General features: G+C 38.7%; 1 protein-coding gene across 1 annotated transcript in view; it reads left to right on the top strand.

Annotated features, from left to right (window-relative positions):
* LOC128608124 (fibrinogen C domain-containing protein 1-like) overlaps positions 1-26826 on the top strand; it is a 94633-nt gene that overhangs the window by 56017 nt on the left and 11790 nt on the right. The window contains exon 5 of the mRNA XM_053625583.1: positions 15442-15538. Within this exon, the coding sequence (XP_053481558.1) occupies positions 15442-15538 (97 nt within the window). The remainder of the gene's footprint in view (positions 1-15441; positions 15539-26826) is intronic.

The following is a 26826-nucleotide window of genomic DNA, read 5'->3' as shown; positions in this document are numbered from 1 at the left end:
GCCTGGAAAGCTAAAATAAAGTTTCAAAAGTATTAAATCATCTTGGCAACCAGCAAGTCATTGGTGAACGTATCAGCTATGAGCTGCATCACAAATTGAAATATGATTTGGCTCTGGCTAGTAATTTCCTTTGTCATGTTTAACTATGAGCTGACTGTGTGTAGTAAGTAGGAGAGTTATATGAGAGCTTTTTATTGTCCTAGGTTTTGCCAGTGCTTCCACAATACATGCTTGTTCCTGATTTGGAAAAGATCATCTGTCATACTTTCATGCTAAATAAATTGTCTAGTAAAAATCTTATTAGAGTCAGCCAATGTTTGTAGTGCAGCAGTCACTGTGCTGTAGTTACAGCTTTGAAGCATGTAGCATTACCATGCAGTGGATTAACTTTAAACAAACATGCCAGTTGAAAACTTTTATTTTGTAAAAGTTCATGGGAAGTAGGGTATTGTGTGCTGTGTAGAGGTCAACCGGTTGATCGGTTTTGCTGATTAATCTGCACCGATAACCTGGAACTATCGATCGGGAAAAATAGTTTAATAGTTTATAACCAGGTTAACTTGGTTGTGTCCGTTGCGGGAGCGGCTGAGGACCGTCCGCTATCATTATACGGTGCGTCAGCAGCCTCTAGAGCTGAAATAAAAACTATCACTTCCAAATTTTGTCGTGTTATTTGAAGTGTTTTTGATTCATTTTGGATGTCTCAGTTGTTTTGTATGTTATTTGGAGTGTTACTTTTTGGTTCAGTTTGGATATATATCTTTAATTTACTTTAACATGTAATATATTCCTATTTATATATTTATTTTTTAATATTTATGTACCACTGAGGCAGTGGCTTGACGGTTTAGGCTCTAGGTCACTGATTGGAAAGTCGGGGGTTCAAGCCCCAGCCCTGCCAAGCTGCCACTGTTGGGCCCTTGAGCAAGGCCCTTAACCCTCTCTGCTCCAGGGGCACTGTATCATGGCTGACCCCAAGTTCCTGAAATGTTGGGGTATGCGAAGAAAAGAATTTCACTGTGCTGTAATGTATATGTGACCAATAAAAACTCAGTATCATTTAATATTTCTATATCATTTTTATAAAGTACAGTAGATGGTACTGTTGCATGGTACAGTCAGTACTGTTTATTTTTGTAGTAAAGTTCAGCAATATTTTATTAAAGTTTGTTCAGGATCAATTTGAAAAACTGTCAGTTTTACTGATTTGTCCACCCATGACTATTCTGCATTCGACAAAACTTGGAAGTGGGACGTCAGAACTCGGAATTTCATAATTTTCCTCTTTTGTTATCTAACCAGCTAATGTTGGGGATGAGAACAGCGAACTGTACAGTCCATGTTAAAGATTTAAAAAGCTGCTGATTGATCTAAAGCAAATACTAGTATATGCAGTATAGTTTATTTAAAACTAAAGAAGTGCTACATTGTTTACTGTGGGTGCTGTGAGCAGTCATGTTGATCGAACTTTCTGACATTCTGAGTAGGAATTCCAAGTTGACGGGGCGTTTTCTTGGGTTTTTTTCCTAGTCCCAAGTTACAAGCTTTAGACGTATGCAGCATTGATTATCCAGCCTTGTTATTTATCTAACTGGAAATAAGGATGTTTCCCATCTATCCATACAGTTCAAACTACCAAACTATACCATTGCTTTGGCAACAGCATGCACGACCTCAATATATTCCCCTTGAAAATAAATGTTTTATTATCATTTGTGTATGGTGAAAGGAATTAAAAGTGAATTCCCCATATATATATATATATATATATATATATATATATATATATATATATATATATATATATAAATGAGTGTATGACTGAAGGTAAAGTGCCTCTAATGAAATATTTACCATGTCTGAAAAGTGAATTTTAAGAATGCTTGGCCATAAGTATGACCATGGGTGCACTCACAAAGTGCTTTTGAGTTTTACTACCCAAACCCCCCCCCCCCCCCACCCCGGTTTCCTTCAAACAAACACTTCTCGTTATAGTTTGTGATTTATCATCTTTGTGAGCAAAGACAAAAATTTTGATTCCCATAAAGAACATATTGTGTTCCTTCATCTACTCAGTAAAGCAGCAGGCCTTGAGGACATTACTGCTGTCCAACTTCATTATATATCACCAGTGTCGGTTTCCCGCCGTTACCTTTTAACAGCTCCATTAATCCCAGAAGACATTAAGGAATGAGCTATTTGCATAAATCCGAGAGAGAGGGAGCAATAACAATGTACAGAACTATAGTGCTCTCCTGGCTCTTTCTTTCTGATCCATTAAGCTCATATTCTCAAACTGTATTTTTCGGCACTTTTTTCTTTCCCCCTCTTTTTTTCTCACTCTCTTGGTAATTAGTTGCAAATTAAAAAGTCAAATTTAATGAAGCCAGTTAACTTGTTGCCAGCCGCATCAAGCATGAGATCACATGGGAATTCAGCATGGCGATGAGAAGCGCCTCATGTCTCTGACATTTGAATAAATGCAAACAGGCAGCCTACTGAGAAATCTTGTTGATGACTGGATGACTAAGCTTTCGTGATAATGATAATGTGCAGATGTTTCAGAAGTTGCTGGGAATTTATTAGCAGCCAGCTATCAATAAACAAAATGCAGGACAGTAAATATAAAGATTATTTCCAACCAAAGCTTGTGGCTTGTAGCTACCCTCTGAGAAAAATCATCCTTAATGGATGTGAATCGTCTGTGTGATTATCTGCGTATAACTTAGTGATTAGTGCAATAACAGCAATTACTCTTTAAAGCGTCAGGCAAGGGTTTTCTTTTTTTGCCATTTTCTGTTAAAAAAAAACAACTTATTTTAAAGAACACATATTGGGGGTTAATTAAGGTCTTGTTGTTTGTTTAATAAAACCCAAATTAGACAGTTTACAGTTATTACATAGAAAATTTACCTTTATGTTGAACTGCCAGCGTGGACTGATTTTTTTTCCTGTTTATTATAGTTTGGAGGTTTTGCATACATTAGTTTAGTCTATTCACTGATTGATTGTGTACTGATTTTATTTTATTTTCTATTCCATTTATATTCTTTTTCCATTCACCTTATTCTACTTTTTCCAGTATAAGCACAATACTAGTTTAAATGTTACACACGCTCACACTCAGCCATATATCTACACTGATATGCATGTATAATGGATCCTACGCCCATGCTTTTGTATGTGTTTTATTTCATACTGCTTGTTCATTAGGCTGGTTTTAAAGGGTTGCTTTTGTTATACAGAGCTGGCAACCCTAGTGGCCAGTGCTTTTGAATCAACTCTTTGTTGCAGAATTCTATAGCTCATGTCAAATTACGATATGATTCTTAATCCACAATTACTGTACTGTATTCAAAGACACTTTTTAGTTTAGGATAGACCTCGTTATGTAAGCTTTCTTTATATAGCGCTAATGATTAATGCAACTAAAAGAACAGTGACAAGCCCGTGCTATGCTTGAGACTTGGAGAGTAAAGCAGCGTAAGCTAGAACCATTCACAACGGCATGGAGATAAAGTAGTCTGACTGTATGACGTCTCCTGTAGGTATTTATGTGTTAATAGTGAAAGCTCTTTCACTGTTAAGAGAAAACAAGGGAGGAGTGTGTTATGTACAAGACACTAATTATGGCTGTCCTTATGCTATTCTGAGAATGAGTCGATAGTTTCAAATTCATTCATTCATTCAGTCATTGAAATGAATTGACTTGAAATTTCTACCATATATGGTTCTAAAACCTACAGACTTTCCTGAACTGAAATGTTTCTCTTTTCCTTTAACTCTTTTTACCACAGTCCAAAAAATTTAATTTCCGCCTGTTTTGGGGTGCCCATGTTCAACATTGACTTCATTTGTGATGTCACACTCCACAGTAGTGGTTAATGACACATATGAGTGTAGACACTCAGGGTTTTAAGAATTTGTAGTTTTTCATAAGTATTTTTTTCATCTAGCATACTAGAAATAAATGTTACAATGTTACTGTGGAAACTGAATACAGTGTTTTATCATCAAAAAAAGCTTTAGTTGTGCTGTCTGTTTTATCTCTTTATCCAGTAGGGGGCTCACACCCCCCTTTCCCATCACCCTGCTCACCAGCAGCTAAACACAGAGTCGCGATACTCTAAATACAGAAACCCAACAGTGTCTTGACTAATCTTATAACAGACTTGTTGCGATAAAATAATACATTTGTTTATATTGATTGAAAATGTAAGGTCAGGAGCGAAATAGAGTTCCTCGGAATGACAGATCTATGATTAACATGGGACAACATGATACTTCAAGATAAGACGATAATTAACACAGTGACATGCAGAGACAAAAGTCAAAATATACAATAGATACAGAGAATAGACTATGCAATAGACTCTAACTATAGAATAGAATAGACAATATGGTAAACAAGCTAAACGTTAAAAATGTTTGTTGCCTCCTTACCCAACATGGTCTTTGCAGGAACATATCCTGGGCAAGATTACAAAGTAAATAAAAATATTTTGTCACTTCCAAATCAAAATCCACCACCAATCCAGGAGCCACCACAAATCCATGCCCAAACATTCTAGCGATCTTATTCCTGACTGCACCATACCCTCTATCACTCACTATATTTACTGCATACTAATTCACTCATGTCTTAAAGTTTTAAACACGTAGTTTTTTTGTTTGGTTAATTTTTTTTATCCCCTCTATTTTGTGATGATTGTTTTTTTTCTGTATTGTCATCATCACCTGGGTTGTTGCTCGTTCATCTCAATTTCACTATGTATACATTTCAAGGTTTTGTTACATATTTGCATGTTCTTGTTTCCCATGTCGAGTTGTAGTATCTTCGTTGCCTGCATATATTTGTAGTTCTTACTGTGCTTATATTCATTAAATCCTTTGGACACTTGTAGCCAGTATTTCGAGTACTTCTGTTTGGAGTCTGTGACAGAAACGCAAAACAAAACATGAAAACAGCGGCCAGAATGGAGTAATCCGTGACACTTCCATTCTTTGCGTGGTTTCACCAATGTTCCTCTCTGCACATCTGCACTATTTTTTTATCCCCTGTTGTGATATCCAGATTGATTTTGGCTTCTGTCCTTGAGTTTTATCCTGATTCCCCTTTATTGTGTGTTTGAGCCACATGCTTGTTCGAGCCACCTGCTTATTTTGCATAGCTCCATCCCTGAGATGTTCTTTTGTGGGGTTTTTCTCGTTGTCTCATAGCTATTATTATTGTTTATTGTTATTCCTGGGGTGTTCTTGTTATTGCCTTCAACTGGTCACGCCACTAAAATGTTAACATCGGTACCAAAAGTACACTCATAGAAAAGTTTTTCAAGGGTTCTTTGGATGGTTAAAAAGGCAAACCCATTTAAACAGGCACTATTTCTGAAAGGATAACCCAAAAGGGACAAACTAAAGTACCATTTAATGCATCTGAAGGAACTGTATAATCCTCTTGAGAGAAGTGTACTTAGTTATGGGCTACATTTTGCTACAAGTTGCTTCGACACAAATAAAACATGGGGAAAACGCTTAGTCCATCTTCAGATACTGCATGCCGTAAGAATATCCGCAGTCCCCATTTATGTGCATGTAGAGTTAAGCATCCTGTGAAAAAGTGGTGAGGAGACATAGCGAGTATCTGCAAAGTTGTTTTCCCCAGATACTATCTGTATAATCCTTGATTACCCAACTGGCTTTTATTGATTTGCTGGTGACGGAGTTGCTCAAGTCCAATCCCATGATTCAGTGTGAAGCATATTTGTAGGTGTTAAATTGTTGATGGGCTGCAGATGGTCCCAGTGATTTCCACTCCCCACTTTTCCCAGTCTCAATTAATTGGACAGATTGCATAATACATGAGTAACCAGTATTTACAAATTATACTGAAGATAAATTAACACACAAGTCCTATGTATGTCAAGTCCTTTTTGGAGGTTTGTGGCTTGTAAGCGAAATCACGTATGGGAATGCTGTAATGGAATGGACAGCAAATGCAATCTGAGTAATAATGCTATGAGGTTTGGAGCAATGATCAGTAGAGAGAGCAGGGGAGTGTAGAAAGCTTTATCTCTTCTAAAGATCATATATGTGGAGACGTTGTATGGACCAGATAAACACTCTCCAAGAACTGAAAGCAAATGAGCTAGTTAAAATTCTCACCTTATGTCAGCATCCTGCTTTACTTCAGAAAAGAGCTCATTTCCTGCTCTGGATTAAGGCCCTGATCTGGTTATTAGGGAAATGGAAGTATAATATGTGGAATGACTTTGCATTTCTGTACATGAATTTTAATTTCTCAGCCATATGTGCGGCTTTTATATCAAACAAAAAATTGAAGTATAACTTTTTCAAGTGCTTTTTAGTGTAAATATTGCCATTTTATTCATACAAAGACTTGGGGGGTTTAATTAAATAGAATTGGGAACTAAATTTGGAAAAGCATTCATTCATTCTTTCATTCATCTTCAAAACCTCTTTATCCTGATTGGGTTTATACTGGATCCAGGGCCGTTCCCGGGAACAGTTGGCGTGGAAACACCATGTACACACTTATTCGCACAGAAGGGCAGTTTACCAGAACCAGTCCATATTGCAACATGTTCTTGGAGGTGCTAGGAAACAGAACATGCAAATACTCCAAACACAGAGTAACCTGTGCCTATAGCGATACTACCTGTTGCCATTCCAGTGTTCAGAATGATAAATGAAATTATATTACAACTTATATGCATTTGCATTGGCACACTGTACTGAAGCATTTAAAATGTCGTTAGCACCAGCTAGAATGACATCACATTTGACATGTAAATACAGTGCCCTCCACTAATATTGGCACCCTTGGTAAATATGAGCAAAGAAGGCTCCATATGGAGGAATGGTCTCAGATCCCTTGCCATGTATTCTCCAACCTCATCAGACATTATAGGAGAAGACTCAAAGCTGTTGTCTTGGCAAAGGGAGTAAAAGGGAGACAAAGTATTGTCTTAAAGGGTGCCAGTAATTTTTGGAAGGAAGATTGGACAAGCGTAAGGATCTCAGCGACTTTGACAAAGGCCAAATTGTGATGGCTAGACAACTTGGTCAGATATTTCTCCAAAACAGCAGGTCTTGTGGGGTGTTCACAGTAAACAGTGGTTAGTAGATACCAAAAGTGGTCCAAGGAAGGACAACCGGTGAACTGGTGATAGGGTCATGGGCTCCCAAAGCTCACTGATGTGCGTAGAGAGTGAAGGTCTGGTCTGATCCCATAGAAGAGCTACTATAGCACAAATTGCTAATAAATTGCTGTTAATGCTGGCTATGATAGAAAGGTGTCAGAACACACAGTGCATCACAGCTTGCTGTGTATGGGGATGCGTAGCCACAGACCAGGCAGAGAGCCCATGTTGAGCCCTGTCCACCGCCGAAAACACCTAGAATGGGCACGTGAGCATCAGAACTGGACCATGGAGCAATTATTTTTTTACATCATGTGGACGGCCGAGTGCATGTATGTTGCTTACCTGGGGAAGAGATGGCACCAAGATGCACTAATAGGAAGAAGGCAAGCCATGTGATGCCCTGGGCAATCTTCTGCTGGGAAACCTCGGGTCCTGGCATTCATTTGGATGTTACTTTGACACGTACCACCTACCTAAACATTGTTGCAGACCAAGTACACTCCTTCACGACAGTGGTATTCCATAATGGCAGTGGTGTCAGCAGGATAACGTTCCCTGCCACACTGGAAAAAATGTTCAGGAATGGTTTGAGGAGTTCAAGGTGTTGAATTGGCCTCCAAATTCTCCAGATCTAAATCCGATCAAGGATGTGCTGGACAAGCAAGTCTGATTCATAGAGGCCCCACCTCACAACTTACAGGACTTCAAGGATCTGCTGCTAATGTTGTAGTGCCAGATACCACAGCACACCTTCAGAGGTCTTGTGGAGTCCATGGCTCTACAGGTCAGAGCTGTTTTGGCGGCACAAGGGGGATCTACACAATATTAGGCAGGTGGTTTTAATGCTATGGCTGATCTGTGTACACTTAGGTGGTGCTCCTCTTAGGGATCTCACACAAAATTGAATCCAGAATATAAGCATTGGCACATTCTTCAACATAAAGTCCAATAACAAAAAAGAACTAAGTTCTTGTTGCCACCTCTCTCTCTCTCTCTCTCTCTCTCTCTCTCATTTTGGTCCAGATGGATGTTGGCATGCTGTCTTTGGCTTTAATTCAGTGCTGTTGGATCTTCGTGATATTGTCATTGTGTTTACATGCACACTAATAATCCGATAATTATCCGATTTTTGGCAGATATCAAATTATCAAGTGTGCATGTCAACAGCATACTGTACTATGATATCTTTAGCCTAGTAATTGACTCATTCAGCATGTTTATCCCATTGATCTTATTTGTTTTGTTTTGTCTTTATCTGTGCATATGCACAAACAAATAGCTGTTCGTCTTTGAATCAAATATATATACAGATGGAAGACAGGTAATTTATTTATTTATTTTTTATTATAACTGCATACCTTGGAGTTTTATTTCTTAAGTTAAAAAAGTGAAACATGCTTTAATCAAAGCTACTACTCTAATTGGTTGATAAAATAGTTTATAGTAATGTCTTCTCTCTTTGTAGACAAAATGAATCCGATTATTGACTGACCCAGATTTTGCTATTATCTGATTACTTAAGTGTATGTAAATTCATTCATTCATTCTTCAAATTATTGCCTTTATTTATTTTTTTTAAATCAGATTATATATTAGGGGCGCACGGTGGCTTAGTGGTTTGCACGTTCGCCTCACACCTCCAGGGTCAGGGGTTCGAGTCCCACCATGGCCCTGTGTGTGCGGAGTTTGCATGTTCTCCCCGTGCTGAGGGGGTTTCCTCCGGGTACTCCGGTTTCCCCCCCAGTCCAGAGACATGCATGGTAGGCTGATAGGCATGTCTAAACTGTCTGGGGTGTGTGAATGTGTATATGTGATTGTGCCCTGCGATGGATTGGCACCCTGTCCAGGGTGTACCCCGCCTCGTGCACCATGCTCTCTGGGATAGGCTCCAGGTTTCCCCATGACCCTGAAGAAGGATAAGCGGTATAGAAGATGGATGGATGGAGATTATATATTTTGTACTTTGAAAATACACTCACTGAGCAATCACTGGTGTAGAACAATTTTCAAGAGAAATAAAGAGAGTCTGGTGAGAGAACAACTGTTTATAGCTGCTATAACGTAATTCATAATAGGAACACACTTAACTCATGGTTAAATGTACTTATAAATGGATAAAAAGAATCATCAGTAGCATGATGTGCATAATAAGGTGTAAATATATATATATATATATATATTTATATATATAAAGTCAAATGCATATAATGATTTAGTGTATTTTCCAGAAGCACTGTATCACAATGCATGAAGAAAATATTCTTATTAAGTGGCATGTCATTATTTTTGCCTTGTTACACTAATTTAGCACTTCCATAATATTGTGCTTATTTGTGTTGCAGTCTTACAAAAAAAAATGAATTCTGTTGATAAACAGATTTCATAAAGACAGAACGCATATATTTATAATAAATGAGAATGCAGTAACTGGGATTAAGAATGCTGACTATACAATGTTTTATAGAGCTTTAAAGGATTTCTAAAGATTAGACAGCCCTGAATTCTTACAAAAAATCGACTCCTCTGCAATTTGGTGCATTGAACGGTAGAAAAACTGCTTCAATAGCAATGTGCATCGGTTTATTCGTTTGTATTTGTCTCTATGCTGCGATGTCTGTGGATTAGAGAGCTGCAGAGGAGATGCCGTGGATTCCATCGTTGAAAAGCTCTGTCTTTGTGGCAGATCGCTGTCATTGATGGAGCTGCGTAATTTGGACTGTGCGAGGAACGACAGAGAGGCTGTAAATTGGAAAGCAAACACGGGCTTTAAAGCAATACTTTCACTCTGCTACCTAACTGTCCTTTTCTCATCACATCTGTACAGAATTGACAGATTTTAGGGCTATGAAATCTTTGCTCCCTTAATGGACTAGATCGATCGCTGTAGTCTCTGAGTGTCTTTGTTGTGCACTTTTGAAGCACTCAGGTTGCAAAGATGTGGTTTGGGGCTTCCTCATTGCCCTGTCCTCAAATTGCTCCGGAACCCCCGGTTTGTCCTCAAATTGCTCCGTAACACCAGAGGAGGTGGAGCTGAGATGACTGACAGTCCTTAGCAAGTGTGTCTTGCCTTCACTGCTTATGAATGGCGCCTCAAATGATGGATTTGCTCAAATGCTGGATTTTTTGCTCAAATGCTGCAGCTTTTTTCAAAATTTGCTTAGTAGAGCAGAGTTGTTGTTTTTTGTTGTAGAAGACTACTTGGCGAAATTACAATTGCACAAAATTATCTCACAGTCATGTTTGTTGCTAAATGGATCTTTTATCTGTTCTCATGTTCGATGCACGTGAATCAAAGAGGGCTTTGTCTGAACATGCATTGTGATGACGTCACATGACACGTCTTGGCCCAAATCTGTGTACACTCTGCGGAGTTTGCTTGATTTTACATTCATTTCTGCGACTGCAAAATCGCGAAATCCTCAAGGGACTGAATAACGGGTTTCATGTATGGAACAAGTGAGGGATGTGAAGTTGTTAAGCTCTGTACACCTTCTTCCTTTCTTGTATTTAGAATAAACACTGGAATAAACACTACGGTGCATGCTGTTATAGGAAAATAAACAATGATACAGTTGTTCGCTCACTAGCCTTTCCTTCCCCCCCCCCCCCTTTTAAATGTAATAATACAAAAAATGCAGTGTGTTACTGCGTACTGTATGTTAGCGTACTGTATGTTACTGAGAAACTAGAAATTCCTGAAGATGCTCCCTTGACTGTAAACTTACTCACACAAGAGACTCCTTCCATCAATGTAAAATAAACATAAAAAACTTGTTGTTTTTTTTTTGTTAAATAGCAAAATCTGTTTATTATTCGCCTTTGATTATGTGGACCTATACAAGTCCCAGTGTTAGTTGTTACTACAGAAATGATCATGTATTAAAAATGAGTGCATACATATTAATCAGCGATTTTCCTTGCAGCTGGAACAAGTGTCAAAGCTGCTGATGAACCTTTTGACCAATCACATTTGAGAATACTGTAGCACTGTGATGTAATAGTTCATATTATTTGGAACAAGGTCGTCCCTCGGTGTTAAAGCCTTTAGACAAAAGTGAGCGGGAGTACATGGCAACACAGTGTGATCTTCTGCTGAAGCTCATCTGAGCTGAAGGACTAGTGTCAGCTATTGTGTGCTCCGCTGCCAGTGGACATTCATTACAGGGAGAGAAATTGCTTTGTGGACACACTGTGTGAAGGCTGAAGCAGATTTATGGTGGATATGAAGAGAAACTTGAGGAAGGAAATAACACACACCCACTCCCACTCCATCTAATGCCATTATAATGTGTGTGTGTGTGTGTGTGTGTGTGTGTGTGTGTGTGTGTGTGTGTGTGCGCCCCCCCCCCCCCCCCCCCCCCCCCCCGTTTACTCTGTACATGAGACGATACAGTCAGCAGGTTTGCTGAGTGGATAAAGCTACACCTTTCTATCACGGCCAATTTCTCATTTCTCTATCTCTCAGAGTCAGGAGTTCCCAAAGCTTTGTTTCATATACTGTAGCATTTAAATGCTTTTTAAATGGAAGCAAGTCTAACAAGGTCCTGTTGAGAATTTTCATATCCGTCCATGTGAAATATTTATTAAAGGCGCAAGAAATCCCTTGTTTTTAACTGTCTAAATTTACACTCTAGGTGCAATAAAGATTTCGAGCTCTTCCTACAGTACTTAAAGGTGACTTGCTAAGTAGTTACAGGGATTATTGTGAATAATTAAAGCTCTTTGGATGCTTTGTGGATTGAAGAAGGATTGAAAGAGGGGATTTATTTTGAATCGAAGCACAGCCGTTCATTTTAAATGTGGCCCCGAGCACCGGCATGGAGCGCTCGCATGTTTTATTAAGAGTTGCGCTGTGTTTTCCAAGATGTCTTGCCTGAAAGGTGCAGCTCCCAGGCCTCACTGTGGGATCTGGGTTATACGCTACATATCTTCACAGATAAAAAACGCCTTCAGGTATCCCATAGCTAAACCACACTAATGGCGAAGCTTTACTTTGAAATGAATGCCAGGTGACATGGAAGCTGTCGATCTCTGACACACACACACACACCCAAGGAGACAATGTTATTATTTCTAATTCAAACCAGAGGATGTGTCTAGATCGGTGTGCATTCATTTTTCTGTAGTTTCAAAAAGAAAGATGAGTGCCATGGGGAAGCATCTCCCAAGGCAGTTTTTTGTGTGTCTGTATGTACATTTTGTTATTGCCAAGCACATGAGGAGAACACTATTCTCTCCTCTTTTAAATTGGTAGCCATTTTTTTTTTTTACTTTCCTGACATTTCCAACAGTCATTGATTCACTCCTTGCTTGTTCCTTCATCTTCTATAAGGGCGTCAACAGTCGATTATTGCCTAAATTATGCTTTGAATTCTGCCCAGGTCTTACCTTCACACCCTCACAAATGACTAGTAGCACTTATAATTTACAGCTCACTGGGCAAATATTTCTGAATGAAGTGATGTATCCTTGCATTATTGTTTCTTATTGATCAGTAATGTCTTGTTGAAAAGAAGCTTCCTATACCATTCGGAGAATTCCTTCTATTTTTAGATCTACGTAATCTTTCTGAATTCTCGAATCTGATTCATCAGACGATGTCAGATTTCTATAACAGCAACTCTGATGGTAATGCTGGCTTTAATTCAAATCACAGCTATATATCAATGGGCTTGTTGTAATATGTAATCGTTTCTATAGTAACACCAATTCACAGGGATATGTATGGTGGATATTTCATATAATCTAAGTCTATTCATAAACCAGTTATTAAATGCGTTATTATTTTGCGTTTGAGTTTAATGATCAATATGGTGGTGTTTTCTGTCAGGAGATGTTTATTTAGCATTTTTGGAAGAAGTATACAGTGTCAGCTCTTGGTTAGTTTCAGGAGGTGAAACTATTCTTTTTAGAGGATGTTGGATTTGCAGTCTCCTCTATAATAAGCTACATTTTCTCTCTTATTAACTTCAGTAAGGGTAAGGGTAGTGATAATATGGCTAAATGACATTGCAATGAGAGAGAGGCCCAAAGCTGGCTCACATTGGCTTAATTGCTTTTCAGCATTTTTTCATGGAAGGAACAGGAGAGAGGGCTGATGGAGCATTAAAATAGATGCTCCTTTAGATGCTCTGTATTACTTTCATCAAACGGTAAGCAGTATTTCATTTTTCTTGTGGTGCAGCCAGCATTACTTTTCATCAGTAGGCAAGGTCAAAGTCCTGTTTATTGTGTTGAAAAAGCTGTATAGCTAGTGATGCAAGAAAAAAAAAAAAAAAGCACAGCTTTAGATTTGACCAATCAGACTGGACAGTGAGTCATCTGTTTGTTTGCAAAGAGAGTTGGTGAATTGTATTGGTGCATTATTGGTAGCCGTGCAGTATCTGATTCTTATCCTCAATAATGAAGAGTATTAAAGCACTGAATGATTCTCATCCTCAATAGAGTACAGTATCAGGACTGTGAGCAATTGTAATCCTCAATAAAGAACACGATCAGCACCTTGATGAATTCTCATCTTGACTCACTTTGAATGATTCTCTTTCTTAATAAAGTACGGCATTATTTATCGGTGCTATCTGTTATTATCTCGTGAGGTGCACTGTCAGGAGGTTTGGTAAATGGTCTGCACTTATATAGCGCTTTTATCCAAAGCGCTTTACGCTGTGTCTCATTCACCTATTCACACACACACTCACACACCAATAGTAGCAGAGCTGCCATGCAAGACGCTAACTTGCCTTCGGGAGCAACTTGGGGTTCAGCGTCTTGCCCAAGGACACTTCGGTATGTGGGGTCATGTGGGCCGGGAATGAAACCGCCAACCCTACGATTAGTGGACAACCCGCTCTACCACCTGAGTCATAGCCGCCCCATTTAACACACCTTCATGATGGCTTTGATATACAGACTCCATAGAACTGAAGGTTATGTATGTACAGTCACATAATTGTTCTATGACCAAGTGGAGTACCACCAGGCTACCCAAGTCGCTCGGGTTTACAAGAATCGACCAGTGCAACAAGTGGGGAACTTTTTGATAGGCTACCAATGTAGGAACAGAATTCAAAATTTGTAAAAACTTTATCACTTCATATCAATATCAATAAATGAAGGCAAATAAGACAGGCAGTACAGTTAGGACAAATGAAACGCAATAGGTTATTTGCATTACTGAATCATTTAGTGAACACCACACTTACAAGGTGCTCTTTTACCAATTAGTCATCAATTTGTTGGTTTCAGCTCTCTGAGTTTTGTCTTTTATGAGGTTTTGTAGGTTTCACTAGCTGCATAAATGAACATATTTAGTAGGCAGTTACTTGCATAAGCATGTGAGTATGAAACGTTTTTGTAAATCTGCAAAATTTACTAAAAGATTGAGAATGTTTTAATATACAAATTTGGAGCATTTTGTTACTTGTGATAATGACAGCACATTTGTAAAATCTGGAAGTGTAAAAATACACTCCGGTCATGATTAGATCAGATACACGGTACTGGCTGCACAATTCGCTTGGATTTGATTCTCAGAATATTTTGAACAAAATTTGAGTGAAAACAAATTATGACTGAAAAGACTACTTTTTATATCTGTATCATAAACAATTCAAAACAATGTGCATTGTGTCTGTATAAAACTAAATCATTCAAAAATTGCTATCAACAGAGATTTAATATTGTACGCATATTAAATAATATGTAAGCAAAAATGTACTACTGATTGACAATATCTTAAAAATGAATAAATACATTTATAAACGCTGTCTGTTACCTGGGGGAAATGATTGATTGAAACATCTAAGGCATAATATTAACCTGTAGTAGAGCTCCAAAGTCAGCTAAAATGCCCGGCTTCCGTGACCGCTTCTTGAACTGGTGTTGTTTGAAAGCTACTGAAGAGTTATTTTTAAGGGTCAAAACGTTGTCATGAAATCCTATATCATATAATATGTGTAGGGTGTCGTCATCCAGAGCTATCCGGCCCAGCGTGCTCTCTAAATATTTTAACTCTATGGGTTGTGCAGATTGGGACTTCTGGTGTTCAAACAGTACAATTGCACTAGATGCATAATAAATAGCGCCTCTAGTGAAAACGTACATATAAATATCTTGTTGGGTAATCATTTCATTGAAACAGATTTTTTTTCTTTCAAATGTACATAGTCAAACATCAGATTTATTTGCTTATTAATGCTGTATGTCACAGTGGGGCTGCCCTCGTTAAATAAAGATGAAAATTTCTAAAGTTTTTGCCTTCCTTATTTATGTCCCTCAGGTGTTTCAGCGCAGAGAGGATGGTTCTGTAAACTTCTACAGGGACTGGGCCGAGTATCGAGAGGGCTTCGGGAAGATCACAGGGGAACACTGGCTTGGTAAGGCATTGTTTTATTACATTCTACATATTACAAAGTTATTCTATTTTACATGTTCTGAAGTTAGCTTCAGTCCAAATGTAATTATTGGCTGGAGTTCATTATCAGCAATCATACCTTAAAAGTTAAAGGCTGAAGCAGGTTTTGTTAACTTCCTGTCATGTCGTGGCTGGTACCATTACCGTTAATTAAAAATAATTATGAACAACAGACTGAATAAATGACTACTGATGACACACCCAAAACAAATTGCCTGATATTTCCATCCTTGATGTATTGTAGATAATTAAGAAAAGAGTAACTTGGTATAGAATATTGTGATGCACAGTAGCACCATGGCAGAAAAACGTGGTGGTGTGTGCAGGGATAGACATGAAGACAGATATATTCCTTTCACTTTCTTTCACAAAATATATTCCTTTCACTTTCTTGCACAAATGTGTGTGTGTGTGTGTGTGTGTGTGTGTGTGTGTGTGTGTGTGTGTGTTTCTGATTATCTGTTACTATCAGATACATCTAATATATGCAAGATTAATAGTATTTTCTTTAATTTTCTGCAAGGTTGCCTCCATTTTATCAGGACCACAATATGGAGAAAGTCACACATTGACAGATTCTGATGCAAAATGGTTCCATTTCAGGGACGAATCCAGTTTCTTTTTTATTCTGCAAAGTTCCAGGGAAACACGTGCACATTTTCTTAAGACTAAGGCACCAATAATGTGGAATGACAGGTCTGTCACTGAATGTCACTATTGTATGATATTTCCTGCAGCAGGTTATAAAGAAGCCTGGCATGTGACACTGACCCCAAGTCTGCGAAACTAACCGGTATTTGTTTGGATGTCCAATAATACGCTCCCTGCCATGGGCTAAAGAACCCAATGGTTCTGCATGATGGTGGAGCTCTAGGATCTGACTGCTGTTTATGATGATGAGTCTGGAGCTCCTCTGATCTCTGATCAATAAGACACAAAGAAGCTGAACGCAATTAACCTATGAGTTCAAAGAGATGAGCTGGAGGGGAGAAAATAAAGAGTACACAGTCATGAAGATAAGAAAGAGAGAGTGTAGAGGCCACGCTGCCCTCAGCAAAGACAAACTCACAGCAGAGATGCAGCTCAGCTGTAGGATGGTTGAGAGGGATTGACAGTTGTAGTTGTACATAAGATTATAATAATAATAATAATAATAACGATATTTGATCGATTCATCGATACTGGCACTGATACTGATACTGAAGTGAGTAACCTTCCTAGTATTCAGCAATCATGGGTGCCATGGAACATTGTATTCAACTGTTTTTGTTTATGTAATGAGCTCAGAGTGCTGTGAATTGTGCCATGACTCATGAGCAGACTTTGGGGAGTGAGGCGAAAGGACATGCATGTATCACAGTGCTCAGTGCTCGCAGAACTGAAGTGCTTTCACACACAATAGTTTCTCAGCATGAACACATTGCTCTACACTTATCAGATAGTATTGGAGGATTTTTTTTACAAACACAAATCAGCACAGTATCGGACCAGTACCTGATTTCCAGTATCGGCATTGATGCATCCCTAATAACACTACTACTACTACTACTACTACTACTACTACTACTACTACTACTACTACTACTACTAATAATAATAATAATAATAATAATAATAATAATAATAATAATAATGGCAATGGTAGCTCAGTGGTTAAGGCAGTGGACTCCCGATCGGACGGTCGTGAATTCAAACCACAGCACTACCAACCTGCCACTGCTGGGACCTTGAGCAAGCCCCTTAATACTCAACTGCTCAGTATAAAATGAGATAAAATGTAAGTCGCTCTGAATAAGGGCGTCCGCCAAAAACGCCATAAATGTAATAAAGTTTAGATGATACATTATATGCTAATAAATAACAATAATACTAGGAGTGTAAACCTTCACATAATACAATATGATATTAGTAGTCTTTAATCAGTATCTATTGATGTAGAGAAGGACTATTTTACGTATCAGAGTTATAAATGAGTCACTTTGCTAGCCTGTTTACACATCAGTTTAAAAATATGACGTATTTTTTACACACCAGTTGTCTGTCACATAGACATACTCAATAGGTTTGACAGAGCTAACTGGATGTCGTTGTAAAAACTCACACACAGAGCTCTCAAACAAACAGTTCTCAAACACATAGCTGCTAAAGTGTTAGGTTTTTTTAACGATCTTGGAGATAACAGTGAAGCGTGATATTGCTCTGTAATTTAATCATTTACGGTAGACTAGTTTAGGTTTCTTATTTAATGAGTCATTGTTAGTTTAAAAGTTTTTAGTTATTCTGAGGAGGAGATTCGTTACATGTCCCTGATCTTTCCTTATCTGGAAAGATGAAAAGACATTCTTTAATGCTTGTAATCTGAAACCTGGTCCATTATCCTGAAATCCTTGGCAGTCCTGAATCAGAAGGCTTTGAATTCATCTACACTCCTGTGACAAACCACTTGACAAGGTCAGATGTTGTTGAATTGTTGCCTCTGTTTCCAATTGAACCCAATCCAAGGAGATGTATCTTATCATTTATCACTTGGTAGCTCAGTGGTTGGACATCTGACCGGAAGGATGTGAGTTCAAATCCCAGCACTACCAAGCTGCCACTGTTGGGCCCTTAAGCAAGGCTCCTAATCCTCAACTGCTCAGTTGTATAAATGAGATATATGTAAGTCGTTCTGGATAAGGGTGTCTGCCAAATGCCATTAATGTAATGTAATGTAATCACTTTCTGTTTATATCTTTATGTTTGAAATATCTTGTAGATGAAATGGTAACGGAGCTGCTTCAGCAGTTCCAAGTTGCTACAAGTGTTCATGCATTAATGAAGCTGATGGCACTTCACAGCATATTGTGCTGAAAGTGACACCTCGTCGCTTATTAGCGACTTAGCTGAATCTCCAGTAGCGCCTCATCAGTGGTCCTCGCACCCTCCTTGTACGATTAAACAACAACATTCAGCAGTGTGATTTTATTATGCACTGTGAGTATGCACTAGATCTTCTCCGAGTCTTTGAAATTGCCTTTATTGTCAGTTATATGGGTTTGTGAATTTTTAGATTATAAAGATGCCTTAGATGAAGTCAATTACAGTGATGTAAATAAACCTGGGTTGAATGTGACTAGAAGAAATAAGCCATCCATTCCAGGGGTGGAGAAATCATCATTTCCTTCGCTAGCCCAAGTGAAAGCTCTAATGTACTGTGCAGTTCCATGGTATGCTTGCACAGAAGGCTAATTAACTAGGCTGAAAAATCGAATTATGTGTATTAATACAGACTATACAAAATTAGCAAGTGAATGCCTGGATGAGGCGACTTTATGTAGCCATAGTCTTTATCCTCTCCTGATGAAGACGTTGATAATTGCGATCTCGAACACAAAGTGAGAAAGAGACTTTGGGTGGTATTTCTGCTGTGAGCTGTAGCGTTCTCTTATCAGATGTTATGTGAGCTAGCGTCATAATTTTTGCTTGATGAACTGTTTTTAAATGTGCGGTGAGTGTTGTTCTGGCATTAGTGACACAGTATGTAATAATGTTTTCAGACAAAACACAACTGAATACTTCAGACAAAACACACCTGCACACTTCAGACAAAACACACCTGCACAATGTAAGCAAAACACACGTGCACACTTCAGACAAAACACACCTGCACAATGTAAGCAAAACACACCTGCACACTTCAGACAAAACACACCTGAACACTTCAGACAAAACACACCTGCACATTTCAGACAAAACACACCTGCACACTTCAGACAAAACACACCTGCACAATGTAAACAAAACACACCTGCACACTTCAGACAAAACACAGCTGCACACTTCAGACAAAACACACCTGCAGAATGTAAGCAAAACACACCTGCACATTTCAGACAAAACACAGCTGCACACTTAAAAAAACAGACCTGCACACTTCAGACAAAACACACCTGCACAATGTAAGCAAAACACACCTGCACACTTCAGACAAAACACACCTGCACATTTCAGACAAAACACAGCTGCACACTTAAAAAAACAGACCTGCACACTTCAGACAAAACAGACCTGCACACTTCAGATAATTGTTCCCACTAACAGCCAGTCCAGAGTATTCTTGTGGGATTTGGAAAAGAGTGGAGAGCATTTGAATAAACAAACATGATATTCAATAGAGAATTTTATTCTCTGGGAAGGATATCAGCGATCTCTGATGCCAGAACTTGTGCTTGCTCTCTCTCTCTCTCTCTCTCTCTCTCTCTCCCTCTCTTTCTCTCCCTCCCCTCCTCCTCCTCTCCTATCTTCTGTTGAAGCACATGGTGTGATCATGTTTCTCCTCCTCTACCTCCTCTCCTGTCTAGTCGACTGAAATCCACTTCCTGAGATGTACACAACACACTCTGCTGAAAAGCATGGCTACTCACTGTACGCATCTTCTACTCTCTGTTCTCTTCTTCCCCATTTCTGCATATCTCCTGCTGTCTGTTTTATTCCGTCTCTTCTTTTATGTGTGTGAGGGTGTTTGTGAAGTTTTGTGTTATGACATTTCACAATTGCTTACTTTCAAACAGCTGGCTGCTATTGAACGACTCCTTTATATTTCACAGCCTTGGATTTTCAAAGAGCAGCTAGAATCTTTTGTCACTCATGTGGAGGTGCAAGTGTGACAAGCAGAGCGTGTTAATACAGCCTGAATATATTAGACGCATAATATACGGTCCCTGGCATTGTTGTCTGAATCACATGAGGGAGGGAGAATTCATTAGATAATTCTAGTGGAAAATTTACATCTGCACACCTTAAAACAAAGACACTTGCACAGCTCTAACAGTGCACGAATGAACACCTAAGGCATATACAAAGATACTCACCTCAGACTAAACACACATACGTGCCTCAGATAAAACACACATACATGCCTCAGATAAAACACACCTGCACACCTCAAACAAAACATACATGCACACTGCAGACAAAAACACCTAAATACCTCAGACAAAACATACCTGCACATCACAAACGAAACATACCTGCACACCTCAAATGAAACATACCTGCACACCTCAGACAAAACATACCTGCACACGTCAAACAAAACATACCTACACACCTCAAACAAAACATATCTGCACAGCTCAGACAAAACCCACATGCACACCTCAGACAAAGCATACCTGCACACCTCAAATGAAATACATGCACCCCTCAAATGAAACACATGCACCCCTCAAATGAAACACATGTACACCTCTGACAAAGCATACCTGCACACCTCAAATGAAACACATGCACCCCTCAAATGAAACACATGCACACCTCAGACAAAGCATACCTGCACACCTCAAATGAAACACATGCACCCCTCAAATGAAACACACCTGCACACCTCAAACGAAACACAACAACAAACATTGAAAATACTGCACACCATAACACACCTTCAGACTGAGATGGAACAGCGTGAGTCAGAATGAAATTCAAGCAGGTTTTTATTGTCATCCCAACCATATCCATGTATACAGTGTGAAGTGTATAGTTTGTAGTAAGCATAACGTTTAGAAGACAGCGGTCAGTGAGTACAGTCCAAGTAAGGGATGTGAATAATTGTGGTGATTGGCAGGCGTTGAGGAGCCTGACCACCCAAGGTGAGAAGCTGTTACAGAATCTAGCAGTAACGGCCCAGAAAATCTGGTATCTTTTGCCAGACAGCAAGGGGGTACAGAGTGGGGGTGGGGTATTAGAGAGATCATTAGTAATAGCTTAAGAGAAATTAGGTTTTGTCTTGCTAATCACGCTGATTACACCTAATGCAAGAATGAAAAATTTAATAATGAATACTTGGCTGTTGATTATTGATTTAGCAGAAAAGTATAACGAGAAAGAGGTGTCATTTGGCCTCTCCTGCATGTTTTTGAAGGTCATTGAAGGACATTTTATTTGACAATTATGATTAATATTGGCCCTGAGGTCATACAGTTTTCATCAAATGTTTAGCTAATAAACATGTACAATAAAATCTGAACCTTCATATTGACACCTTGGTTAAACTGCCCAGTGAAACCTCTATCCATCCATCCATCCATCCATCTTCTATACCGCTTTATCCTTTTCAGGGTCACGGGAAACCTGGAGCCTATCCCAGGGAGCATCGGGAATAAGGCGGGGTACACCCTGGACAGGGTGCCAATCCATCACAGGGCACACTCACATACACATTCACACACTCATTCATACACTATGGACACTTTGGACATGCCAATCAGCCTACCATGCATGTCTTTGGACTGGGGGAGGAAACCGGAGTACCCGGAGGAAACCCCCGCAGCACGGGGAGAACATGCAAACTCCGCACACACAGGGCCATGGTGGGAATCGAACCCCGACCCTGTAGGTGTGAGGCCCCCAGTGAAACCTGTCTGTCTGAATTATTGTTTGCATAGTGTGACTATCAGTGATATGTCAGTGTGAAGTTTACTGAGGCAAAACCAGAAAGGTGTCCATAGCAAGGGTCAGATCACAGTAGATTGGCTAAAGTGGAACAAATCTATAATCGTAAACCGAGGAAACAGGAGATACAAGACACACAAAACCACAGGCGGGTTTCATTGAAGGTATAAAGCATTGCGGTATTTTACAAGGATACACAGAAACACAGAGGATTTACACAAGCTAATGAGAGGGAAACAGGGAGTAGTCAGGGATGGGAGTAATGACTGCTAAGCAACAAGTGCAAAATTGTGAAACATTGATGGACTTTTGGACTACTGAATGAAGAAGAGATGGATGGATGGAGTCAAATATTAGACTTGTTGTTTTAATGTATACAGTAATATTTTGCTTATTTATTGGAGCCATGGAGCTTTTTATTCACAAATTTTCCCCCGACAGAACATGTTAGGTCTCAGCTGACATTATATATGAGTCTTCTTGCTTTTGAGTCATTGTGTCATATCACAGCAAACCAGTGACTACATTTCCCATCCTGCACTGCGGCCTATAAACATGGACCACAATTCCCAGAACACTCACATTCATTCTAATCACACATACCTGCATCCAATCTCACACACAATCACACCACAGTTTAAAAGGACTTTCGAGGCATTCACTCCTTGCAAATTATTGAGTGTTATCACCATACCAAGCGTTTGTACCCTGTTCCTCATTTTCTTTCATGTTCTGTGATCTTGTTACCGGTTTCTCGTTCGCGATTCTTGTCTTGCATCGTTTATGCCTGTTTGCAGATTGCCTGACCCATTGCGTGTTTTTGACCACACTGTTGTCTCATGATTTGGATTTGTCTGCCTGCTTCTCTTTATTAAAAGCTCTTATCTGCACTTGCATCCGTCCTCACCTCCATTACGTCCAAGATGTGACACATTGAGACATGGAGGTATTGATCGAGGGTGGCTGTGATTTTTACCATTGTAACCAAAAATAAATAAATAAAATAATAATAATAATATTAATAAATCACTGACTCCATAGCTATGCTTCATGAATTCCATTGGATTACATAAATAATCCTGGAAGACGTCTGCGATCTTACTCCTTTTCTCCTCAATACCATTTATTTCGTGTATATATTTTGATAAGAGCGAAACTCCATTTGAGCAGATAGAGAGAAAGCACGACAGTAATGCAGTCCCCAGTCAGTTGTCATGCACCGTGAACATATCAGTAGTTATAATGCGGTCTTTATCTGTGATCTATCTGCAATCCTGATCTTCCTGAATAAACCATGACCTCGTTCAGTATTCACAAAGCATATCATTAATCCTCACTCGTTTTTGTTTAAAGCCGCCTCTTTCTCCACTGGATAATACTAAGACACTCCGCTTGAATTAACGTCCTCCAGTTTTATGCAGATACCAAGTATGGAAATAAATAAATAAATAAAAATACTCGAATTTTTTTCTGCTCCAGTGGAAGTCTTTTTCTTTTTTTAATCCAGATGTTCTGTGGTGCTGTTCTCAAACCTCATCAGTACTTTATGCTGAGAAATGTGATATGTAAATTAAGTGAAAGCTTAGACCATGCAGTACTTACCAAACATGATTCGGAAAAAAAAACTCAAATTAGTTTAGTGTCCGGCTTATCCACCCAAGAACTGATTCTTATGTTTACAGGTCCAGATGCCGAGTGTCTTACTGTGAGATATGAGCTCTGTTTTGCAGGTAACTAGTTGCAGCCTGGTATTAGGATTAAAAAAAAAAACACACACATTTTTTTTTTCAAAAGGCAATTAATTTCATAGTCTGTGCTACCTTCTGGATGCACCACATGTCTATCGGTCCCAGAGAGGCTATTTGGTTAGCTGGATGTGAAAGCAGTGATGAACGGTAATGTGTACGATGTGACATTTTTTGAGGGAAAGAGCAGAAACCAGATGGAGAGGTTAAAACAGGTCAAAAAAGTTACATAGACAGGCTGACGGAATAATAAGATGCGAAGTATCTGACACTCTCAGAATTGCATGACATGACCAATATGTTAAAAATGATACTTTTTAAAATCGTTGTTCCTGTTACAAATGCATACTTTTTTTTTATGTATATCTCATACTAAATTGTATCAGAAATGAAAACAAAATCTAAGATAAAACAAAGGCAACCTGAGTAAACACAAAATGCAGTTTTTAAATAATAATGTTATTTATTGAGGCAAAAAAGTAGTAGGTGTGGGTGTGTCAAAGAGCTAATGTGTCTGTCAGTCACATGCCAGGTGTTCAGAGACCCCATACCAAGACCTGAGAGCTTACAGGCACAAAACTCTTTCCTCTAGAGAGAGAGAAGGTGTGTGTGTGTGTGTGTGTGTGTGTGTGTGCGTGTGTGCTGAGCTTTTATCACCTTTCTCTCCTCCTCTCCCTATTCATCTCTCTTCTCCCTGCCATTGTGTGACAGAGTGAGAGGAACACCTCCACATATGAGACACTTTTCCCAAAAGCTCTCCCGCGAGCAGCCACACAGACGGAGGACTGTGATTAAAAATTAATGACCCTGTTTTGTTGCATGGAGAGAAAAGGAGAGTAGAGCTGACTGTCACGCTGCTCCTCTGCAAAACACGTACACACATCTTATTAAAAAAGAACAGTTTTATTCCTTAAAACTGACACCCTGTAATGTAGACCAGGGGTGCGCTAACTTTTTATAGTCACAGTGACGATTTTTTTTTGGATAAAAAAGGTAACGGATCTGTTCAGTACAGATTTATTTTACCAAAAAAAAAAAAAAAAAAAAAATTAAACAAGTGTAAAATGATTTTTTAGCAATCTTTAGAGCAAGAGATTTTTTTACTTATTACAATTTTAAAAACGTATATAATGTTTGACTAAACCTTGGTTAATGTATACGGCAAATATGCCAGCATACACAGCGTAACGCGTGTAACTATGTATGCAAAATGTGTTTTACTTTAGGAAAATGTGCATGAACAACTGATACAATCTAAATACCCTAACTGTAATTATTGTGATTACACCCAAACATTATGCTTTGATTCAGAAGATTATTACACAGTCTGATATGAGTGTGAGATTCTTGTGAGAATAAATTAGACCTCCAAACAAGTGAACTGTTTAAACATCAGCAACGTGTGTACCGTTCAAATATTTGCTACATTTGGATAATAAATCAATGGAGATGTGTATTCTTTTATTCAGGCAAACCCGAGGCTATGAGTGCTCTGGCTGGCTACGCTTGGGGCAAAAGAGACCTGTATGATCTTCAAATACATTACCTTTATTTATCTATTTATCAAGGGTGTCCTGGCACATGGTACAATGAAATTAGGTCATATGTTATTGTCTAAAATGACAAAATGATGTTAAACTATAAAATGATACATTTGATTGGTCATTCATATTGTAGCACATTTATTTAGAATCACATGTTGATGTGTATGCTGTAATGCATACAGCAAAGCTGATACAAGGTTAACCTCTTATGAATGTGGTTAAATAATGTTTTTGTCGATTGATATTATCAAGCAACAAACATCACGCTAAAAAACAAGGGAGATTTCATTCAACCCCATTCAAAATACAAGTTGCAAGTAAAATTACAAACATTAAACCTGACTAAAGCTTACCCTTAGCTTTTTCTATAATTGCTCTTCTGGTAAACCCTTGAAATGGTGATCATGAGACTGTATTGGATGAAATATGGTCTTTTGTTTGGGTCTAATACAACTGAGATGTCAATACCAAGTTTTCCAATGAGCTAAATTGACTATATACACTTTGTCACACTGGTTGGGTTTAAGTACACCTCCCTGTAACTTGTGGCAGTAAAACGTTTTTTAAATAGTATCAATTTAATATATCAAAACGGATTACCAGAGTCAAACAAGAGGCGAGGGAAAATAGAACAAGCAAGAAAGCTAGACTCTGACCTAACGATATGAAAAGTATGATAAGGCTTCACAACGCTAAAAACAAACAGCAGGACTTCCATAGACAAAAACTTCTCAAGGACTAACACAGAACAGGTGAACACAAGTAGCCAACAAACCGATGAAAGGACAGGGCAGAGACAGGACTAGGACAAAAAGCCAAAACAAGCACGAGTACATGGCATCTGCAAGCATGGGAACCGGGACATGAAGGAGGAAACCATGACATACATACTGTATAGAGGCTTATTTAGCTTCAACTTCTGCATTTGACAAGAGAAAGCATAGAAAAATGCCACTTTTCAAGGACTTTTCAATAAAAAAAGTTTCATCTAAGAACTACTTAATATCACTCTTAAAACCTTGTCTGGATAAAACACTCATTCCAAGCTAAGATAATTTGAAGACATACTATGTCTAATCTTGTTGATGTTGCAGATGAAATGATGTGTTAATGGGTTTCCAAATGCAAGTAACCAGAAATACCTATTTCAAACTGCAGCACTGCTAATACCAGTAAATGTCTTAAGACTTTACATTTTCCAAGCGTGCTTCGTTATATACTGTAATAGTATAATTGTATATAATGGGTTATGGGATAGTCAGTGTCCAATAAAAAAAAATATCCCATCCCATATTACTGTATAGTGCTGTGAACAACCATTTAAGAGCCGCCAAAATTCCCAAATTAGCCCCCAAAACCATTTAAGAGCCCCTAAAGAACCCCAATTAAAAATCCCTGTGTAACTTCACAGACGGGCAAGGAGGAGGCAGGAACGAAAACATAAAGTTTAATAATAAACAAAACTCAAATATAACATAAAGCACACGAACAGAATTCAAAGTGCACATGTGTCTCTCTCCCCCCCCTTTGGCGTT

Source organism: Ictalurus furcatus, chromosome 5 (genome assembly GCF_023375685.1).
Source record: "Ictalurus furcatus strain D&B chromosome 5, Billie_1.0, whole genome shotgun sequence".
NCBI lineage: Eukaryota > Metazoa > Chordata > Actinopteri > Siluriformes > Ictaluridae > Ictalurus > Ictalurus furcatus.
Note: the sequence above shows the minus strand (reverse complement) of the source record. Positions and strands in the feature narration are given on the sequence as shown.